At 35.4% G+C, this 20,086-nt stretch overlaps 1 protein-coding gene across 2 annotated transcripts in view; it reads right to left on the reverse strand.

Annotated features, from left to right (window-relative positions):
• Positions 1-973: 973 nt before the first annotated feature.
• The window catches only part of G3BP2 (G3BP stress granule assembly factor 2), a 32,171-nt gene continuing 13,058 nt past the window's right edge, over positions 974-20,086 (reverse strand). The window contains exons 2-12 of one of the 2 annotated variants that reach the window (XM_060113479.1): positions 17,976-18,094; positions 15,131-15,212; positions 14,191-14,364; positions 13,564-13,654; positions 12,750-12,852; positions 11,842-12,022; positions 10,753-10,851; positions 6,301-6,403; positions 4,963-5,091; positions 4,281-4,399; positions 974-3,943 (exon numbers count right to left, since the gene is read on the reverse strand). In XM_060113479.1, the coding sequence (XP_059969462.1) occupies positions 3,671-3,943; positions 4,281-4,399; positions 4,963-5,091; positions 6,301-6,403; positions 10,753-10,851; positions 11,842-12,022; positions 12,750-12,852; positions 13,564-13,654; positions 14,191-14,364; positions 15,131-15,212; positions 17,976-18,094 (1,473 nt within the window). In that variant the 3' untranslated portion in view covers positions 974-3,670. The remainder of the gene's footprint in view (positions 3,944-4,280; positions 4,400-4,962; positions 5,092-6,300; positions 6,404-10,752; positions 10,852-11,841; positions 12,023-12,749; positions 12,853-13,563; positions 13,655-14,190; positions 14,365-15,130; positions 15,213-17,975; positions 18,095-20,086) is intronic. The other variant, XM_060113488.1, reaches the window with a different exon arrangement.

The raw sequence follows: 20,086 nt of genomic DNA on the forward strand, positions 1-20,086 counted from the left end.
GATGAGCAAGTTGTCCTAATTTAAAGGAAAAATATGAACATATATCCACTAAATTTTCATTCACTTGATACAAAGACTATCTTATATAACACAGTTGAAACGTAGCATCTTGTATGGCTAAAACTTTCAAATATTTTGTTCCATATAAATTTCCTGGACCAAATGATATTTTGCTCCTTCAAATCTGGTTCTGTTTGCAATATAGTGTCACATATACATTTTACCCCCTCTAAAAATTTTTTCCACAGCCATAAAATTAGATGTTATTATACATTATAATTAACATTGAAAGGAATTTAATATACATTTATAAAAATCTTAAGTCTTACTGCCCAGGAGTATTTAAATAATGGTTGTTCTGGCTTTTCTTCAGTACAGACCTGTGAAGACTGATTTAAGGAATCTTCATAAACAGTGTTATGAATATTATCAGGAAAAATTCACTTTTATCATCCCTTTTAACAAAGTTCTGAAATTACATATGCCTTATGACTTCACTACTCATTTAAAGTATATATTCATAACTATGACTATTCTTTCCTTTTTAATATTCCTTTAGAGCTTGACAAATCTGTTCTAATTGCTGAACTGGGTCATGTCCTTAACTTCAGATAACTAACTCAGTCTTCCCATCCCCTTTCTCTTCTCCTTCTGAGATGATGTAGCAATGCTTTGGAAAACTCAAGATTTTTATAAAAAATAAATGTTTAGTCTGTTTTACATCATTCTTACCTTCCTTACCACTTATTATTCTGTTCTAACATTCTTTATCTTGTATACCAGCTATCTAACTGAGCTGAGATAGGTCTCTAACAATGTTCAAGTCTTACTTAAATGATTTATTTTATATATCAAATTTCACAAAAAATAGTTGGCTTTAGAATAATTCCTTATTTTTACTTAGGTTGTGTGAAATGCAATTGGGAGGAAATATTCTGGAACACAAACCTACAGATTAAATTAGGGACATAGATAAATGCTGCAGACATCAGTAGTTTATTGTTTGTTTAGTCCAAACACATTCAAAATGGAAACTCAAAGAATACTTTCCACCTGAAACAATTAAACTAGATACTACTAGCATATAATGCTTAACACATTACAGCAATAAAGATGGTAATCCATTGTCTTCTATACCTACTAAAGCCAAGATGGTAAAGCCAGTTTGGTTGCAATAGTGTCATAAGGATACAATAGAATATTACCATCCAAAAAGAAAAAAAAAAAAACAAACAAAACAAAAAACAGCAAATAACAGTAATGATAGATGAATACTTTTACTCTGGTTCACTGAAAGGGGACAAAATGTTAAAAGTCCACAGTACTGCAGGTGAACAATCACCATGTAAACTTCTCCATGTGATGTTTTAATGTTTTACTCGTGGTATGTAAAGACTGAAGCTGAATGGCTCTTTGCTTTAATTTTCTATTACACTTAACATTTGTCATTACTTTTGGTGCCAGAAGTTTTCATGGGTGGCAGGGCAATATCTTGGATTGGAAATTTTATATATATATATATATATATATATATATATATATATATATAAAATGGGAAGGAGAAAGAAATGAAAGAGGGAAAATATGCTATAAAAAACAAAACACTGACAAGAAACCACTCATTTAAAAGCAGTTTGAATACAGGCTTCAAAACTCAAAAGTAATTTTCTGGTAAGAACTTCAAGTACTATACATCAGAAAGTGTAAAAGTATTTCAAACAGGAAAAAAATCCTTAACCCCCAAAATGGAAACTGAGAAGTCTGTGTCCCCAAAATATACGCAATAGTGCAAGACTTTTCCTCGAACATGGAAGACCTCATTCAAGGGGGAAAAAAAGGGACAGATTTAATTTTACTTATACCGCCCAGTACATGAAAAACAAAATATGTGCATCATTTGCTAGTTTACTAAACAGCAAACAGTTCCATAATTCAGAACCAGTTTGCTATTATGTCAAGTGCATTTTTTGTTTGTTTTTACTAAGATAGAATGGAGAAGTCTTCCATGCTAACAAGCAGCTTTAAGTGGTCACACTTATTTACCCCACTCCTAGCCTGTAACATCCAGAAACTAGTAGGTACTAAATGCTCCAAGCATAAAATTGGATATCCTTTTGTCATACTTGTGGTTTACTGGAACTTGCTATAAAGACAGACAATAATCCAGCAGCTACAAACTTTGCTCACAGAATTGTTTAGAAATTCATGTAAAAATAAAAGATGTCGTCCCAGACTTAAATTCAGAGCCACTCGGGTGCTGACATCAGTTCAAGAATTGTGCAAAATGAATGACAGTTCCCTGCCCCCCAAATAGAAAATGCAAACACTTAAGAGCTGCTGTTCTTTTCTCTGAAAATTGCAGTATCCTCACTCCAGGTTTACTTGCCGTTTATGGAATCGGACTGCTTTTAAAATGTCACTAAAAATGTACATCAAGTTGATTGACTTTTCCAGCACCTCTCAAGTGATACGCTTCAACGTTCACATTCAGGCTAACAGAAAAGTCAACAAGAGACTTACTCAAATAACTGACTTCCTCCTTCCCCCTCCCTCCCAAACACACAAGACTCCCTCCCACAGAGAACACAAAGTTGTTAACTGAAGAACAAGGTAATAATATGCTAGTCAATTTTACTGATTTTAAAGATACTGCAATTTTTATACACTTCAATTGATTTTTCGACATTTTGTAGCTGTTTGGCTTTGCAGCACAGCAATTCATACACTATACTGTACAAAATTACCAGCAAGACTGGAATGATGTATTAATAGAAGGCACCATCATGCTCATTACATTACCAGAGAACAAAATACAGTAAAGACAATTTTCACTGTACACAGCTTAAAGAAAGGAAACGGGGGAGGAGGAGTGTGTTGAGCAGCCAGCCATCCCTGTACTGAAGAGGGGCAGGTAGAAAAATCTTAGATATGGAGCTACTAAATCTGGTCTAATATTCAAGACCATAGCATTTGAAGTTCTGATTTTTGTTATTTAGTTCATAACTAAATGATTTCCTTCTGGAATATACTTGTAGTCTTGTTAAGGTTTATGTATACACACGCTGGTCACAGCAAGCAGGTAAAAATGCCCTCATCATTTCACAACTATGCGCTACTGGAAAAAAAGATGAAAGATTTTTTTCCCCTGTTGCCTCCTTTGCAGATGTCAATGTTAATGAGTTCAGAGTACCCATTAGTGCATTTTGATGAGTGCATAACAAGTTTCTGTTGGTTTGTATTTTTGGGGGGAGCCAAGGAAAAAGGCAAGATTCTCCAATTGCACAAATTGCACTATTTGTGTTTCCAACATTAATAGGCAGAAACGATAACACTTAAACAAAATGTGCAGCAGAGGATTTTTTTTGACTCAAAGGACCTGAATTCAGTTGGGCATGTCCTTTTAAGTTCATTTTGTTGCAGACAGTTTAAGATATGGTCATTTCTCAGTCCTTAATTCTCCAAGTCTAGATTTATAAATTAACAATGCGAATCCTGTTGTAAAACTGGGGAAATAATGTCCACCTCAATTTAACTGATAACCAAAAGATGCTTTTCACATCAAAGAAATGATCAAAAAGGCTGTGTCACATTCCAAAGCCAAAAAAAATTAACAAGAATGCAAACACGATGAATAATGTACCACTGCCAAGACTTTGCCAACAGTGGAGCCTCAGCGACGCTGTCCTGTGAAGCGGCCTTCCATCTGCCCGGTTCCTCTCCCAGAGCCAAGTTTCTGTGCCATGCCACCTCTTGGAGGGGGTCCTCTTCCATCCCGGTCCCGCAGCATTCCACCGCCCACTATTCCACGGGGACCACCAGGACCTCGATCATTGCGCCTAATATCCCTGCGATCATCACCACCACCTCGAGTTTCTCGCTCTCTGGCAGCTCTTGTCTTTTTCTCTTCCACATTTAAACGTACTTCCCCTCGAAACATAATTGGCTTTACAAGGGAAGAAAAAATTTTACATGGGCAGGTTAGACAATAATAGTAATGTAGTATCATACATAAGTAAGAAAATCCAGGGAGACAAAAAAACTTCTCATGCAATTCTCAATATGCAATCTATTCCAACCTTCATTACCAGAGCAAATAATGAAATAAATTTAAAACAATCCATACTTCAGACTTTAAAACTACTAACAACTCTTTATTCCTTGCATAAATACCATTTCATAGTAAACTATTTTTAACTTTACCATTTAAAAAAGACTTTCTAAGTAATACTAAATACAACAGGAATAATAAAGTATTGAATTATGCCCTTTAAGTCACTTACTTTTGCAATTAAGATTCTCTGAACTGGTTCAGAGTCATCAAAAACCACAAAACCAAAATTTGGAAGCTTTCCCCCAACACCCTTGGTATTGATGCGAAGTTCCACAACGTTTCCAAAACCTGTGAAAATATACAGTACACCAAGGGTTAAATATTTTAACAGAATATTTTGTGACTTTAATTGTTCAGGATGAAATGCCTTAATCTCCTTGATCCATTTCAAAACAAAAGTTGCAAGCTGCCATACCCAGTGACAATTAAGGTACATTCACTCTTACAGGTCATTCACTTAAGATGCCAACAAAAACTAGCTTGTTTTGTTACCCTTCTGCATCTCTATTACGCCTTTTTAAAGGGAAGTTACCTACACAGTTTCAGAGAGACAATGTTATTTTCTATTTCTGACTTCAATTTGCCAAATGAATCCCATTTCCACATCTAAGACTGATTCATCCAGCTCTTTCTTCTAACCTCTACAGAACCAGGCCAGTCAACACTCAGTACAGTCACTGAGAAACATCTGGTATAACCTTCTACTCCCTTCTGATCAAGGTGATTAGTACCTAGAGATATACATAGTACAGAGGGGTAAATGTTTCTTCTTAAAAATCCTCAATACATTATGAAAAGAGTTCTCTTCTCCTCCTGTTTAATTTTACAATAAAGCAAAATAAACTACTTACTCATGAAGAACTCTTTCAGTTCATTTTCATCAATATCATGTGGCAAGTTACCAACAAAGAGTTGATGACTATCTGGATACCGAATTATTCTACGGTTATCAGCTTCATTCTGTTCAATATCTCCTCTGCCTGAGAAAAGGAATAGAGCAGATATTAAAGTTTACAATGTCATACAAAAACTAGCTCAAAGCAATGAATGTAAAAAAAAAAACCTTGATATTCCTGTTTATTTAATAAGATAGTGAGCTCCTTGAACAGAGGTGGAAACGCCTATTATTAGTAGGTTAGTTAGAAAAAAAGATGACACTGACTAGATTGCTGAAGTCCCTTCTTCTAGGTCTACTGGTCTGATTATATGAAAGCCAAATACTAGCAGTACAAGTATTCCTCCTTAACCAAACTCCTGCCATCACCCAGAAACCAAATAGATTTCAAATAGTGAGGTATACTTGTACTAAATAATTGTTTAGTATTTTGAAATTCACAAATAAATCTTTGGTTGTATGAAATTACAGCCAAATCCATAAATTTAATAGCAATAACATCTCATTTATATAGCCTTTTATACACATAAGAGTGCTCTTATATGTATATATATAAAATCTTATTTGATCCTCCCAATGACACAAGGAACACAATGAGGCATATAAAGAAAGGCATCACACAGGAAAAATATGTGTAGTAACTGAATGGTGTAAGAGAAGCTCAGGATTTAAGGGTCTCACCCAAGATCATAAACTCAATCACTGACAAAGCTAGGATAAACCCCAGCTCCCATGACTTCTTAATAATAGCACATTACTTATTTTACTTTTGTGGGAAAAAATTACATTTTCTAAATTTGATGTATACATCTCCCACCTCCTCCCAAAAGCAATCTAAACATACTTATAGAATTCAAACAGAAGTTCTACATATATTAGCTAAAAATGGAAACAAGTCAAAAATCATGACAAGTTACTTAATACCTAAGACAACCAAAATAAGAAGAATCAGGGTGTGCTTACTGTTTATCTGTGAAGAGATAAGAGTGCTAAGTAAGAGAGTAGGTTATTGGCAGCTCGGTTTTGAATTCTTAGAACCAGTGACAATAACCAAATAAAATGTGTCTCAAAATTCTTTTACACCTTCAAAATACATGTCTCTATGGCATGTCAACTAATCTTCCCCTAAAAGTTGTTTTGCCCAGGCTATATTTAGCAGGTTACTTAAGCCTTTAAGCAGTTTGGTACTAAAATGATTTGCATATAAAACACATTATAATTTTTTTTTTTTTAAGTTCGGTCTTCAACTTTTCAAGTGCTTAAGTGCTGAAGGCCACAGAAGGGGCTGACTCACCTGGTCTTGGTCCTCTAGGAGGAAAACCAGGTCGTTCTCTAGGTCGCTGTTCACGCACACGTGGTGGCTGAGACTGAACTTCTGGTTTAGCTTCCACTCTCGGCTAAAATACAAGGGAAAAAACACATTGTAAAGAAACACATTCCACAGGAGAAAAACAACTAAAGAAACAACCAAGGCATAATGGTCATTTTAAGTTCAGAATATTTTTAACATAGTGTCCGATATATGTGAAACATAAATTTTTATAAAGATATTCTGTACCAATCTAGGACTGTAGGGTAAATTTTATTTTCTCACTCAAGGCTATAACTCACAATAAGCTGCTTTTTATTTACAACCATATTTTTTCAATAAAGTTACATCCACATTGAGATAGCATAAAAGGTATCGCTACAGAATTCAAAAATGCAAGATGAGCCACTCCATGTAAATACATATACAAAATAAAAAGCTATCTTTATCTTAGGAAGACAAGAATATATGACACATCCTTTCTAATTATCTAGTATGCTGCCCGTCAAATTTAATAGTGCTCAGCAATATCTTCTAAACCCCATCCCATAATTTTTTTAAAAAAATCCATATTTTGATAGTTCAAAATATACAATTTAGTGTACTCTAGCATCTAAAATTACTATCTTGAAGTTAAAATGCACATAAAAAAACAAGATAGGAACGTGTTGATAGCATCTCAAATAGTCAAAGAAGTCCTTTAGCTCCCTATTGTTCCTCCTAATGGGGGAGGTGTGCATTTATTTAAGGACTGACCCCAACAATGTTTCTTAATTAATTCTTGGGGGTGGCAGGGGAAGTAATAGTTCATTTTAAGGTACCCTCCAAAAGTTTCTGCTAACTGCTAAATTAAACACATATATTTAAAGTAACTATGCTAAAAACAAAATGACATCTGCATCTATTCCTTTTCCTTAATACACTGGCATTTTCAGTATTCCCAACCTCTTCAGGCTGTGTCTATTGCCTAAATTACTTATGGTCCAAGGAAGAGACAAAAAACATGCACCTGCAAAGGATGCTGAAAACCCTCAGCAGGAATATGAAGAATGTATCCTCAAATCAGAAAGCTAGTAATTTCAGTCCTATCTTTATGGCTGATCGTCTCTGAGTACCTCAGCCCAGGCAGTGGCTCAAACTCTTTCATAATTTATATAACTGGGATATTGTAATTTGCAAGGATACATTTTGATACAAAGAGATGTTTCTTTCAAAAACAACCATTTATTATAAATAATTTCACCCACTATAACCAAAAGGTATATTATCTCCTACTCTAGCAGTTTTTAACAGATTTGCCTGTCTCCCCCAATTGTTTTTCTTCCATATAGATTTTCCATTTCCCTCAAAATGAAGTTGCTTTCCATGTTCTAGAATTTTGCTAGTTAAAAAAAAATTTTTAATGTTTAATTTTCCCAGGTTTTTAGGATGTATTTATTCCTACAATGACCGTATCTTAATTTATTTCTACACCAGATAAAGAACCAAGCACAGTGCCATTAGACATAGATGTTCAGTAACTATTGGTTCATTTAAAATTAAATTACATTTTTAGTTCTCTAACACAAAACATGTAGGAGAATATTCTATGCCTGACCAGGGGACCTAAGTTACAGCCCTGAACCACTTCTATCTGTATTTAGAATTTAAGACTACATAATAATTTGACCGAAAATATGATGCCTGAAAAAGGTAATTATTTAGAAATTTTAGCTAAGCGGGGCAGGGCCTAAAAGCACAACTTACTTCAGTATGAAAGTAAAACAGAATTAAAGCATATTCTCTAACAAAGTCTGATGAAGCTAGTATGTTTAATTAATAAAAATAGCAAATGGGGGCCTCCCTGGTGGCGCAAGTGGTTGAGAGTCCGCCTGCCGATGCAGGGGATACGGGTTCGTGCCCTGGTCTGGGAGGATCCCATATGCCGCGGAGCGGCTGGGCCCGTGAGCCATGGCCGCTGAGCCTGCGCGTCCGGAGCCTGTGCTCCGCAACGGGGGAGGCCACAACAGTGAGAGGCCCGCATACCGCAAAAAAAAAAAAAAGCAAATGTACACCTTTTAATTTAAGTGTCTCAGAAAAACCTTGACTCATTCAAACCAAGAAAAAGAATTCTGGCTGACTGATTCAGATTCTTTTCAAGACAGATTACTAAAACAAAAATAACTGCAAGTAACAAAACAAAAAAGTTCTTCATTATCCTTTAAGGATTTAAAATTAAAAAACACAAATTTAAGTAAGTGCCAACATCTTACAAATAATCCATACATTAATTTAGCAACCTGACTTTTAGATATTAGATGATGCCAATATAGGAAAAATGAGACCAAAAAAAAAATTATCAAAATTTCTTTCAGTAACTGATTACTGTATGTCAACTAAGCCAGCTGTACACTTACAATTCTTCACGCTCAATTTCATGAAAACTATTTGCTCCAAGGAGGTAAAATAAATAAGATACCACATATTACTTTAGGGCCTTACAATTAATTCCATGCAACCAAAAAGCGTGCTCACATGACAAATTCCACAAATGAAAATCAAATAGAATATGAAATAAACATGAAACCATCAAATCAACTGAACAGCAGGTAAAACCACAACTAATATGTATTTCAACCGCACATAAGCTATTTAAATGAACTAATCGACTTCCAAGAAATTTACAAAGAAATTAACTTACCTACTTCTAAATTAATGCCTACCAATACCCTGGAATTAGATTTAATTCTCCTTTTATTAATAATCTACGCTAAAAGTGTTAAGGAAATGGATACTACACCGAAGTGACAAAATAAAATCGAAGGGTTTATTAAATCAAGTGGAAAAAATCATGAATCCATTCTAACATAGCTTTAGGAGATCAGAAAGTTCTTTCAAAGTTTAAATTATAAATGTTTAAAATTTTGTTTTAATAAGGGGGTAGGTTGGGAAACACACTTACAATTTTTTTAAAAAACTTAAAAAAATTTTTCCCCCCTGGACAAGAGGTTAGAATCTAATATAATGTAATTTAGACATGGCTTAGACATAGCACTCTTTGATATAAATAGAGATACATTCCCCTTCAAGGGCTAAAGAAACCTATAGGCTTCCATGAGTGTCCAACTGCATAAATTCGAAGCCCTACTATTTTATTTACATAGCTATCTGAACTTGGGTGAAGTACTCTAGCCCTTAATTTACTTATCTGTAAAACAGGAATAATAACAGTAACCATACTCACAGGGTGGTTGTGAGGATTAGATAAGAATAAATATTAAGTGCTAGTACTTTGCACAATGCCTGGTGCCACACTAAAGGTGTAAGAGGTATAAGCTACTCTAACTTTTAACTAGCAGTGAGTTTAAAATAAATGTAGCCAACTCTCTGAAATCAAGTAGCAATCCAAAGGATTCCTAATGCAAATCTGGTAAGAAATCAAGCATTTCAAAAAAAAAATCCGTAAGTCATTTATTGAGTCTTCAGATGGGTAGAAAAGCAGTCAATACCTGGCAAATTAATTTTCTGCATTAAGACAGAATTCTACTTCGTGATCTGAGGTAATTACTCAATATTTCCTGAATATCTACTGAAAAAAAAAAGGTATCACGAGATCATGTATTCTATTACGTTAGCTGATTATGCATACACCACCAGAAAGGCTGTCTAATAATTACTAGCTACTTTTGAAATCTCAGTTTCACTGTTTAGAGCATATAAAGAGGTATATAAACACAATTTTATGTGCACTAACCATTCTAAATGTAAATTTTCTAGTGGAACGAAGTTTGATTCAAAATGTAGGGGAAAGTATTGGACACCCTTTAACTGTGCCTATTAACTTTAGCATTTAGTTAATTCTACACTACACCTAATAAACTTATTAGGTAGCCAGTGTCTTATTTTCAATGTTTTTGAAAGCTCTGAAATGGGTAAGATGACAAACAGACAAAAAGCAGAATGCTAGAACGATCAGTTAAGGTGAACACTACAGTCATAAGTTGGTACAGGCTTCAATTAAACGGTATGAACCACTTACAGACTGAAAGCTTAGGCAGTGTATTTTTTTAGTTTTTTCTATTTTTAAAGAACAATGATTCTTTATAATGCCATACTACTTTGTGCCTTTCCAAATTTCTTCCCTAAAATATTTCTGCTAAATAAAATTCTAAATTTTTAAAAAGGATATTTTTTTGGTTATTTTAAGAAGGCTTTTAAATGACAATATATATTGGTAAAACTAACTTAATCTGTATTTGACACACCCAAACCCCAAATACCACCTATGTAGATGATGAATGGAGATTTGGCATTTAAAGTGGGTGCACTGACATTTAATACAATTTTTTTGTATATTTAATCCATAATTTCTGATTGACTCATTTTAAAAAGTATGAAAAAGATAAGCAATTGGCAATGTAACAAGGATACAATCCAATGTGTTCACAGATTGGTTACCTGTGAGACTGGTGCTTTAACATGGGGTGGAATTCCAGAGGAAGAAACAGTACCACTAGGAGGCAGGTTTTTACTGGTCACTGAAGCCCAGGAGAAAGCCTGCAGGAAATGCAACAAACCTAGACTACTAATCATGGAAAACCACCAACATTCCTATAGGGAAACTTCCAAATATATATTTTCTTTTCATTTCTAAACTATTGTTCTATATTGGAGGACTCCTAAAAGAAAGGCACACACACACATGCCAGTCTATGTGCCAGCTTTCAAAATCTCATTATGCAAGATTATTTGACTGTTTTGTCTGAACTACTAAATAAATCCATAAGCAAGTTCCTATATGCTCTAAGGAGATGAGCAAGTGGCAAACAAAACCACTAACAACTACACATGCTAGAAAAATAAGAACCTAATAGAACCAATTTCTTTCCCCTTTTGGGGGAAGATAAGGTGTTGTGATGGTGTCAAGGGGAGAGGGGAAGGATAGGAAAGAAGAAAGTACTAGCTGGAAAGTTTAACAGACATTCACAAATTGAACAAGGAATCTCCTTCTCTCACTACGCAAATATACTTTAACCTTCTACTTTACAGAAAGATAAAAGGTGTTTTAGGTAGGTTTAAATGATACACTATGGGTGTCACTCATGTTTCCAAGATAGTTTAATTGGTGTAGTAAGGAAATTGTTCCCATTTAAACCAGAAATAACTTGTATCACTTCTCTTAGCAATAGGCCAACTTGTTTTAAGTTGGGAAATTGCATGACTCCTGTTGCATCCGTGCGTAGAGGACTTAATACAGAATGGAAGAGCAACTCTCAGTTTTAGTACATGGACTAGAAGATACTAAACACTGCACACAGACAAGGATTCATCTTAAATTTTACCCTGAGGGGTGTTTTTTAGGGGGTGAAAATACAATAAAATTTCCTCAGAATTACCAAAAAAATCCCCACAGCTTCTTTCATATACATAAAAACAGCATAGCTTACTATTAAACAATTTAAATAACAGAACAAAGGTCATGCTCCCTTAATGGCACCAAATAAGAAAGTGTGACGTCACAGGTGTGAAGAGCTCCTCTGCTCTAACCTTTGGTGGCTCCTGTGGCAGAGACACAGGCTCAGCGGGAGGAGGAGAAGCAGACTTCTCCTCTAACTCCTCCAAGTTCTTCTCCTCCACTTGCGGTTTCTGCTCTTCAGTCTTTGTTTCAGATTCTGGCTCAGGTTCAGGTTCATGAGACGATTCTTCCAATGGCTCCTCTATTCCATTACTACAATAAAATATTTTGTTCACTTTTCAGTATGAGTGAAACGATCAATTCAAATAAAAGAAAATTCAGCATTTCTCTAATTTAATGGGCATAACTAGTAATAAGCTGTTTTGAAGCAAAAGTCCATTAAGAACTAGGAGGCAGAGGGAATAATACTCTCAAGCAGCATTTCTTTAATATAATTTAAAAACTAGATTACTAAAAATGTTTACTTTAATACTAACTATAAACAAACCGCATATTCAAAAAATAATGCTTACTCTGTGTTGTCCCAAACACAATGCATTATCAGCAAATGATCAGTTTTGGGCCAAATCAAGTTCAATTTTTTTTTTCTTTTGCAGTACCCCGGCCTCTCACTGTTGTGGCCTTTCCCGTTGCGGAGCACAGGCTCCAGACGCGCAGGCACAGCGGCCATGGCTCATCGGGCCCAGCCACTCCGCGGCATGTGGAATCTTTCCGGACCGGGGCACGAACCCATGTCCCCTGCATCAGCAGGCGGATTCTCAACCACTGCGCCACCAGGGAAGCCCCAAGTTCAATTTTTGAATCAAATAAAACAATGCTTTCCATATAGAATTTACCTTGCATATACACAGTAAATTCTCAAATGCTGGTTTCATAGCTTTAGCAAAATTTACTTTCAACAATAATTCTAGGAACAAAAACCAGCTTGCAACTACATTATAGTTTAGACCAAATTGGGCCTTGCAGACACTATTCTTACGTCACAGGGTGAGCTTCATAGTAACCACTGTTAGCATTTTCTTGCACAGGTTCTGGAGATGGTTGCCTTTCTTCTTGTTCCTCTTCTACTTCATCTTCTGATTCTGAAAATACATAATATACCACATCTTGCTTTAAGAGGCTTTAATACACAATTTGATATACATATTTTTAATGTTTAAAGAAGTCATATGATATTTCTTACAAAGGCACTTAATTGCAATATTCCTTGTTCTCTTAAACTGAAGAGCAAGCAAGATGAATTTTGGAATTTCTATTTTAAAAAGGTCTATCAGTAACAGGGAAGGGGAGGAAAAAAATGTTATGGAAGTCATAATTCAGTTTCCTTCGTCACATCGATTCAATGGAGGAAGAATGGTAAAGAAAAGGAAACAAGCTGATGTATATCAACGGAAGATCAATTAAATAATTATGGTGTAGCAAAAAAAAAAAAAAAAAAAAAAACCCAGCCAACAAAGATATATTAAGTGAAAAAAAGCAAGCATTGAGCCAGTGTACTTCACTTTTATAAAAGTACTGGTCAGTATGGAATACAACAAAATTCTGTAATAGGCACCAAACTCTTGGTTATCTACAGAGGATGAGATTGAGGGAAAATTTTTCAATTCCTATGTATGACTTTTATATAATTTCATATAATGAACTATTTCTTTTATAACAAGAACAAGAACAAAAAGGAGAAAAGGGAGTTTGACTCAGTTACGACAGAGGCAAATTTCTTTAGTTTCACACTTTCCATGTCCTTAAAGAGTACTGATACTGATAAAACCCTTGTATCTTCAAAGTAACCTCACCTTCATCAAGTTCTGGTTCAGAATCACCAAATACTTCATCTTCATAACGAAACATATCATTGTGAACATAAAACTTATTTGGAACAGATCCCTATAGGAAAACAACATCCAAATATTCCATAAATACCCATAAATGTGGTATTACATAAAAAGAACAAATAAACACAATTTCTATTTTAATAATACAGAAATGATATAGACTGAAGATAATTTTCCTAAGTTGAACATGCTATGATGTTAATATAAAGTAAATTACAGAAGATCACTCAAGGAATACTGAAACTCAAGAAATGGCTACTCAATATAAAAGAACCAGGACCAATTAACAAACAGAATTTTTCCATTTTGTTTAATATGTAACCTATTAAATAATAACATACTTTTAATATTATTTCTATAATCTTAATCATCTATTTACACATTAGTATCAGGATCTCATTTTTACTTCTAAATAGTCAAAGCACACACACAAAGCTCAAATAAATTAATCAACAGGTCCAATACATATTTCTCAAAATACGCTACATGCATACTTATACCTGCAAGAAGAAACTCTGGCCACTTCAAGCAACTATTAACAGTAAAATGAAATCACGTAAGTGAAAATTAATTGAAATTAAAACTTACTTCAGGAGCCAGAACAAAGGTTTGCATAAACTTCCTCTCTGGCTGTCCACTATTAGACAACAAACCCATGACCTGGACCACTACTCCATCACTCAAGGTTGCATGAGCATCCACATGACGAATTTTAGTATGACATTCGCTGAAGTTCAGAGATAATACTTTGTGGTGTATATCCTTTATTAGGAGAAGAAGGTGGGGTGGAAATACAAATTCATGATATTGCATTACCTATTCAATACTACAGACTTTGATTTCCTCGCAACTCTAGCATCTTAACTGCCTCATTTGAATCCATTCCACCATGCTATGCGTTACTGACAGACTAATGTTTCTAGAACCACTAGTTTCAACATGTCACCTCTCTATACAAGAAATCACAATGACTGTCTCATATTATAGGCTTTGTGCAGCTTTCTCCCACTGTTCCGTATTAAGTATTAGTCATTCACGTAAACTGTGTTGACTATTCCTTGACCTCGCACCTAACTTTACTGCTTGTCTGCTGATGCCATTTCTCCTACTTTCAATTTCCTCTTGTTTGGTAAGGCCAAAACCTATCATTCAGAGTCTACTGGAAGTCCCACATCCTCTACAAAGTCATAAGGGTATATACTCCTATGCACTCCTGTAACATAAGGTTTAGCCCACATTTCTATAAATGTTATACATTGTCTCAACTATTTCATGTATAAAATACACCAAGGATATTAAAATGCTCCATTTTCTCTTTTGTATCCCTGCCAGTGTAATACCTGTGCTTTGTACAAAATTGATGTTCATAAGGACTCAAAGCACATTCGATGATTACTATAACATAATTCTAGTATAGCTGATTACATTCAAAATGAAATCCATGGGCACAAGAAGCTATTTTCCAAATCTCTATCTTACCTCAAAAAAAACTAAAGTAATCTAAAATGCATATGAAATTGATACTTACATTTTGGCCATAAACTGCCTCCTGGGGCTTTCCACTAGCATCTACTCCACCATGAACATAAGAAGAATTCCTGCCATAAAACCTGTAAAACCATTGATAATGATTGACATTCAGTTGTGAAGAGAAGTGTAAGAGGCAGTAGAGTCCTGGTGTCAAACAGACTTAGTTTCCAGGTCTGGCTCTGTCACTCATTAGCTATGTAATCTTGAGATTTACAGTCCTCAAAGTTCAGTTTCCTTGGTTATAAAACAGAACAAGAGTAACTTCTCTCCACAGAGTTGTTGTAAGGATTAAATGAGTAATGACACAGAATTCTTAGTGTGCCTGGCACACTAAATATACACTCAGTCATTAGCTATTCTCATCTAATTCTTACCATATCTATATATTTTATTAAGTGGAAAAATGAAATATTCAAAATATATTCTAAACACTGATGCTGTAGTTAATTTACCCATTTTCCCCCCATCAGATACAAAAACTCAGTTATCTAAATTTGGGAATCAGATACTGTTTAACATTCATTCTACTGAGAGTTCCAAATGATTACTAATTCCAAAGGCTTAGGTTAAAAGTTTAGGTTTAAATTAACTGAAATAATTCAGAGACTAAGTTAAAAAAAAATCTACATTATTTCGGCATCTAATTCCTCAATTATATTTTTATACTGCTCTTAAGTACATGACAAATTAGTGTTTCTCTGGTATTACCTGAAGCAATTAGAATTAATATATTCCTAAATTAAGGTTATCAACATGCAAAGTTAATTTTTTCGTAAAGAGAACTCAGCTCCTATTGTAATAAAACATGTAAGACTTCCTCCATGCCAAGCAATGTTCTCAGTGCACTACATACATATTGATTCATTTTACTCTCCTAACAACCTCAGGAGTAAGTGCTATTATCTAAATGAACAATTAACTCCTCAAAGGTCACACACCTATCAAGTTGGGGCAGCTGGCTCCAGAGTCCATGCTTTTAACCATTACCCATATTTTTAAGTTTATATTATTTTCTCTCATGTACTACTGGCAAACATGTAAACAGCTATCATTTTTCTGGAGGACAATTTGGCTGTAAGTGTGTATAAGAAAAGCCTTAGAGATAGTCATACCTTTGACTTAACAATTCTACTTCTAGGAACTTAGTCTAAGAAAATAACTAGAAAGGTGCACAAAAATGCATGTGTAAGGATATTCATTAGTGTTAATAAGTGAAAAATTAAAAACAAACTAAATGTTCATTAACAGGGAAATCTGTTACATAAGCTAAGTATAAAACAGAAGTTTGTGCTGTTATTTGAAATGATGGTAGAGTCTTGTTTTTCCTTGTTAAAAAAAAAAGCTAAAAATGCTAATGCCTACATTGTGAAGACTAAATTTCAGATAATAAAAGGCCTTATTAATTCCATTCTCCCTCAAATTCACATACCCTGTCAATACGAATGTTCATTTTTATAATAGAAAATGTACAGGTATTCCTTTTGATTTGGGGGGGGGGGTGCGGACGGGAGGAGGTGGTAGTTATATAAAAACACCCCTGGGATAACATAGGGAATATTACACACAGGTTTAACAATGGAGGGGCATAATGCAAAGTAAAACTTTAGAATGCCCAGAATGATTATAAAGAGAACCTATAGATAAAAGAATAAGTCTTTTTTTTTTTTTTTTTTTTTTGCGGTATGCGGGCCTCTCACTGTTGTGGCCTCCCCCGTTGCGGAGCACAGGCTCCGGACGCGCAGGCTCCGGACGCGCAGGCTCAGCGGCCATGGCTCACGGGCCCAGCCGCTCCGCGGCATATGGGATCCTCCCAGACCGGGGCACGAACCCGTATCCCCTGCATCGGCAGGCGGACTCTCAACCACTTGCGCCACCAGGGAGGCCCGAATAAGTCCTTTTAACAGTCTTTCCCACATGTAGTGACAATGGTATATTTATCCTTAACTCACTTGGCTAGTATTCTACAACAAATGTTTGCAGAGCCTAATACTTACAAAGGTCTCACTTATCTTCCACCTGTTAAAAATAAACCAGGTAGGGCTTCCCTGGTGGCGCAGTGGTTGAGAGTCCGCCTGCCGATGCAGGGGACACGGGTTCGTGCCCCGGTCTGGGAAGACCCCACATGCCACGGAGCGGCTGGGCCCGTGAGCCATGGCCGCTGGGCCTTCACATCCGGAGCCTGTGCTCCGCAGTGGGAGAGGCCACAACAGTGAGAGGTCCGCGTACCACAAAAAAAAAAAAAAAACCAGGTAGAACAAAAATTATAAATACTACTCATAATATAAATCAATTTTATTTCAATTTCTGGGAAAAAAGAACCTTACAGATGTCCAACTCTTGCCAAAATAGTAAACAAGGCTACTGTTGCTGTTTTACCAAGGAATACTACCTTGTGGATCAATCAGAAGGAATTTTCACAAGTATGATCACTTAACTGATTCATTTCCTAACATTGCTACAGACAACTCAAAAACAAACAAAAAAAACAAACTTAAGCCTGTGATTTCAATGAAGGCTAGAACCCATTAGTTGGTCAAGTCTGTGGTTTTTATAAAAAAATGAAATATAAAATATCAAGAGTATGTAATTGTGTATATGTGTGTGATGTGTACAGATGTGAATGTGTTATATAATGGGATATAATGTGAGGTGTTTTTCTTACTGTAGATTTGAGCCAAAAAAACTTGAAAAAGACTGGTTTTAAGCCATCAGACTGTTAAAATACTGGGTGTTCTTTGCAAAGGTACTGTCAGGATATAAAACAGTAAAGACAAAATTTATATGTAGTCATATTCAAGAAAATAAAACCAAATAAAAATATCAAATATGCAATTAAAATTTACCTGTGTAAATATTCTGGAGCTTTATTCAGCAAAGTATAATATTGCCTCACAAACTCCCGCCCTACCAGCAGCGGACTGGGCTTCTCCATAACCATTTCTTTGCTGCACAATGTCAAATGCTAAGGGAGCAAACATAAGAATAATAACCATTAAAAGTCATCTTTGTTAAATTCCATGAAGTAAATCTTCTCAGCCATTCAAATGAAAGTAAAGAAAATATCATTTATTAAAAAGTAACTACAACAGCAAAATAATAAATTCCAAACAACTACTGATAATCTCCAACATCTGCCATCTCCCCTTTGTCTCTATTTCTTGATCTCCCTATCCTTCAACACAGGGGGAAGTAGCATAGTTCTCTTTCTAATTCCCAAGAGTCCAGCACTGTCTCAGACTAGGGGCACCATAATAAAGTCTTCCCACTCATAGTATCTTTTTCCTTTGGGGACCATTATCTCCTACATTCTTGGATTCCAACAGTTTATTTTTGAAAACTAGGCAGAGGGCACAAATCAGGACTTGTTGATTACATTTATCACAGACAGTACTGATTTTTGTCTTCTTTGTACTCTCTCCTTCTAGGGATTAATTTCACTGTTTTCAAAATGATAATGATTATGATTAAAAATCAGCAATAACCTCAACACTCAGATAATGTTTTTTTACATTTGGTGTATGTCTTTCCAACCTTTTTTGCTATTAATTACCTAACTACATGCCATGCACTGTTTACAGTAAATGGGATAACCTAGTGAACAAGACTCTAGCCCTCGACTCTAGCCCTCAGGAGTATATAGTCTGTCATGGAATACAGACAAGCAAACAGGGAACAGAATAGGTTAGGTGCTATGATAAAATATAAGCCCAAAATCTCAAAGATAACGTCAAGCAAATCAAGTACAAAATAAAAATAGAAACACAACCTTTCATCATCTAAAATAAATGATTTATATGTTTATAGCCCCTCAAATAGTAAAAATTATAACATTAGGAATTGGAGAAAAGGGAAGAGAAAAAAAGAAAATTTGAATATTACTTGTTTAAATACATATATATACACTATATACGTGTGTGTGTATCTACTGGGTAAATCAGGATGCAGTTTAAATTCCTGTTAACAAATAAATTTCAACGTAGGTTTCTTTTTCTTTTTCTTTTTGGCTGAACCACGTGGCTTGCAGGATCTTAGTTCCCTGACCAGAGATCGAACCCACACCCTAGGCAGTGACAGTGTGGAGTCCTAACCACTGGACCGCCAGGGAATTCCCTCAAAGTAGGTTTCCTTTAAACAAAATATTTCACAAAGATAGCCCACCATAATCATTACAATTGTGATGCTGTTTTTAATAAAAAACAGATACCAGCCATAATGGAGCCTACAGATAAAACTCTACAATTCTAGTGACTCCCAACTCAACTTTTACATAATGGTCTATTAGGTTCCCTGTTTCTCTTTTTCAGCTGCCTTGCAACTCTCATTCGATATTTAAAAAATGTGTTTACATTTTAATATAACTCCTAGCTCCTTTCAAAAATAATTAACTGCTTCCAGTGGCAGGGTCTGGGGAAGGCACAGTGGCAAGAAGCCCTTGAAGCAGCCCAAGAAGCAGGCCAAGGAGATGGAAGAGGACGATAAGGCTTTCAAGCAGTAACAAAAAAAGGAGCAGAAGAAGCTGGAGGTAAAAGTGAAGGCCGTGGGGAAGGGTCCCCTGGCCACAGGTGGAATTAGGAACTCTGGCAAAAACTAAGCTGTTCTTTATGCCTCAGGTGATGGTGACCCTTACTTCCACTGCTGTTTAAACACCTGAATTCTCTTCCACAACATCTGTTGCCACCTCTAGCTAGAATGAAGGGTTGTCTTGGAGCCTGTGGCACATTTTTTTCTTAAATGTTCATACAGTGGCTCATCTCTTCAGTTCATCCTTAGCCACTTCTACCTTAGCTGTGAGGTCAAAGTAAACCCATCCCAGAATCCTGCCAGTCTGCTCTTCAACCTTTGTTCTACCTTGAATTCTGTACCACCCACAATCAAACCAACTCATTAAAAAAAAAAAAAAAAAAAAAAGTTAATCCACAAAGTAGAATCAGATACTGTCATTTCAGGTGCCATT

The sequence above is a fragment of the Mesoplodon densirostris genome, chromosome 1 (genome assembly GCF_025265405.1).
Source record: "Mesoplodon densirostris isolate mMesDen1 chromosome 1, mMesDen1 primary haplotype, whole genome shotgun sequence".
NCBI lineage: Eukaryota > Metazoa > Chordata > Mammalia > Artiodactyla > Ziphiidae > Mesoplodon > Mesoplodon densirostris.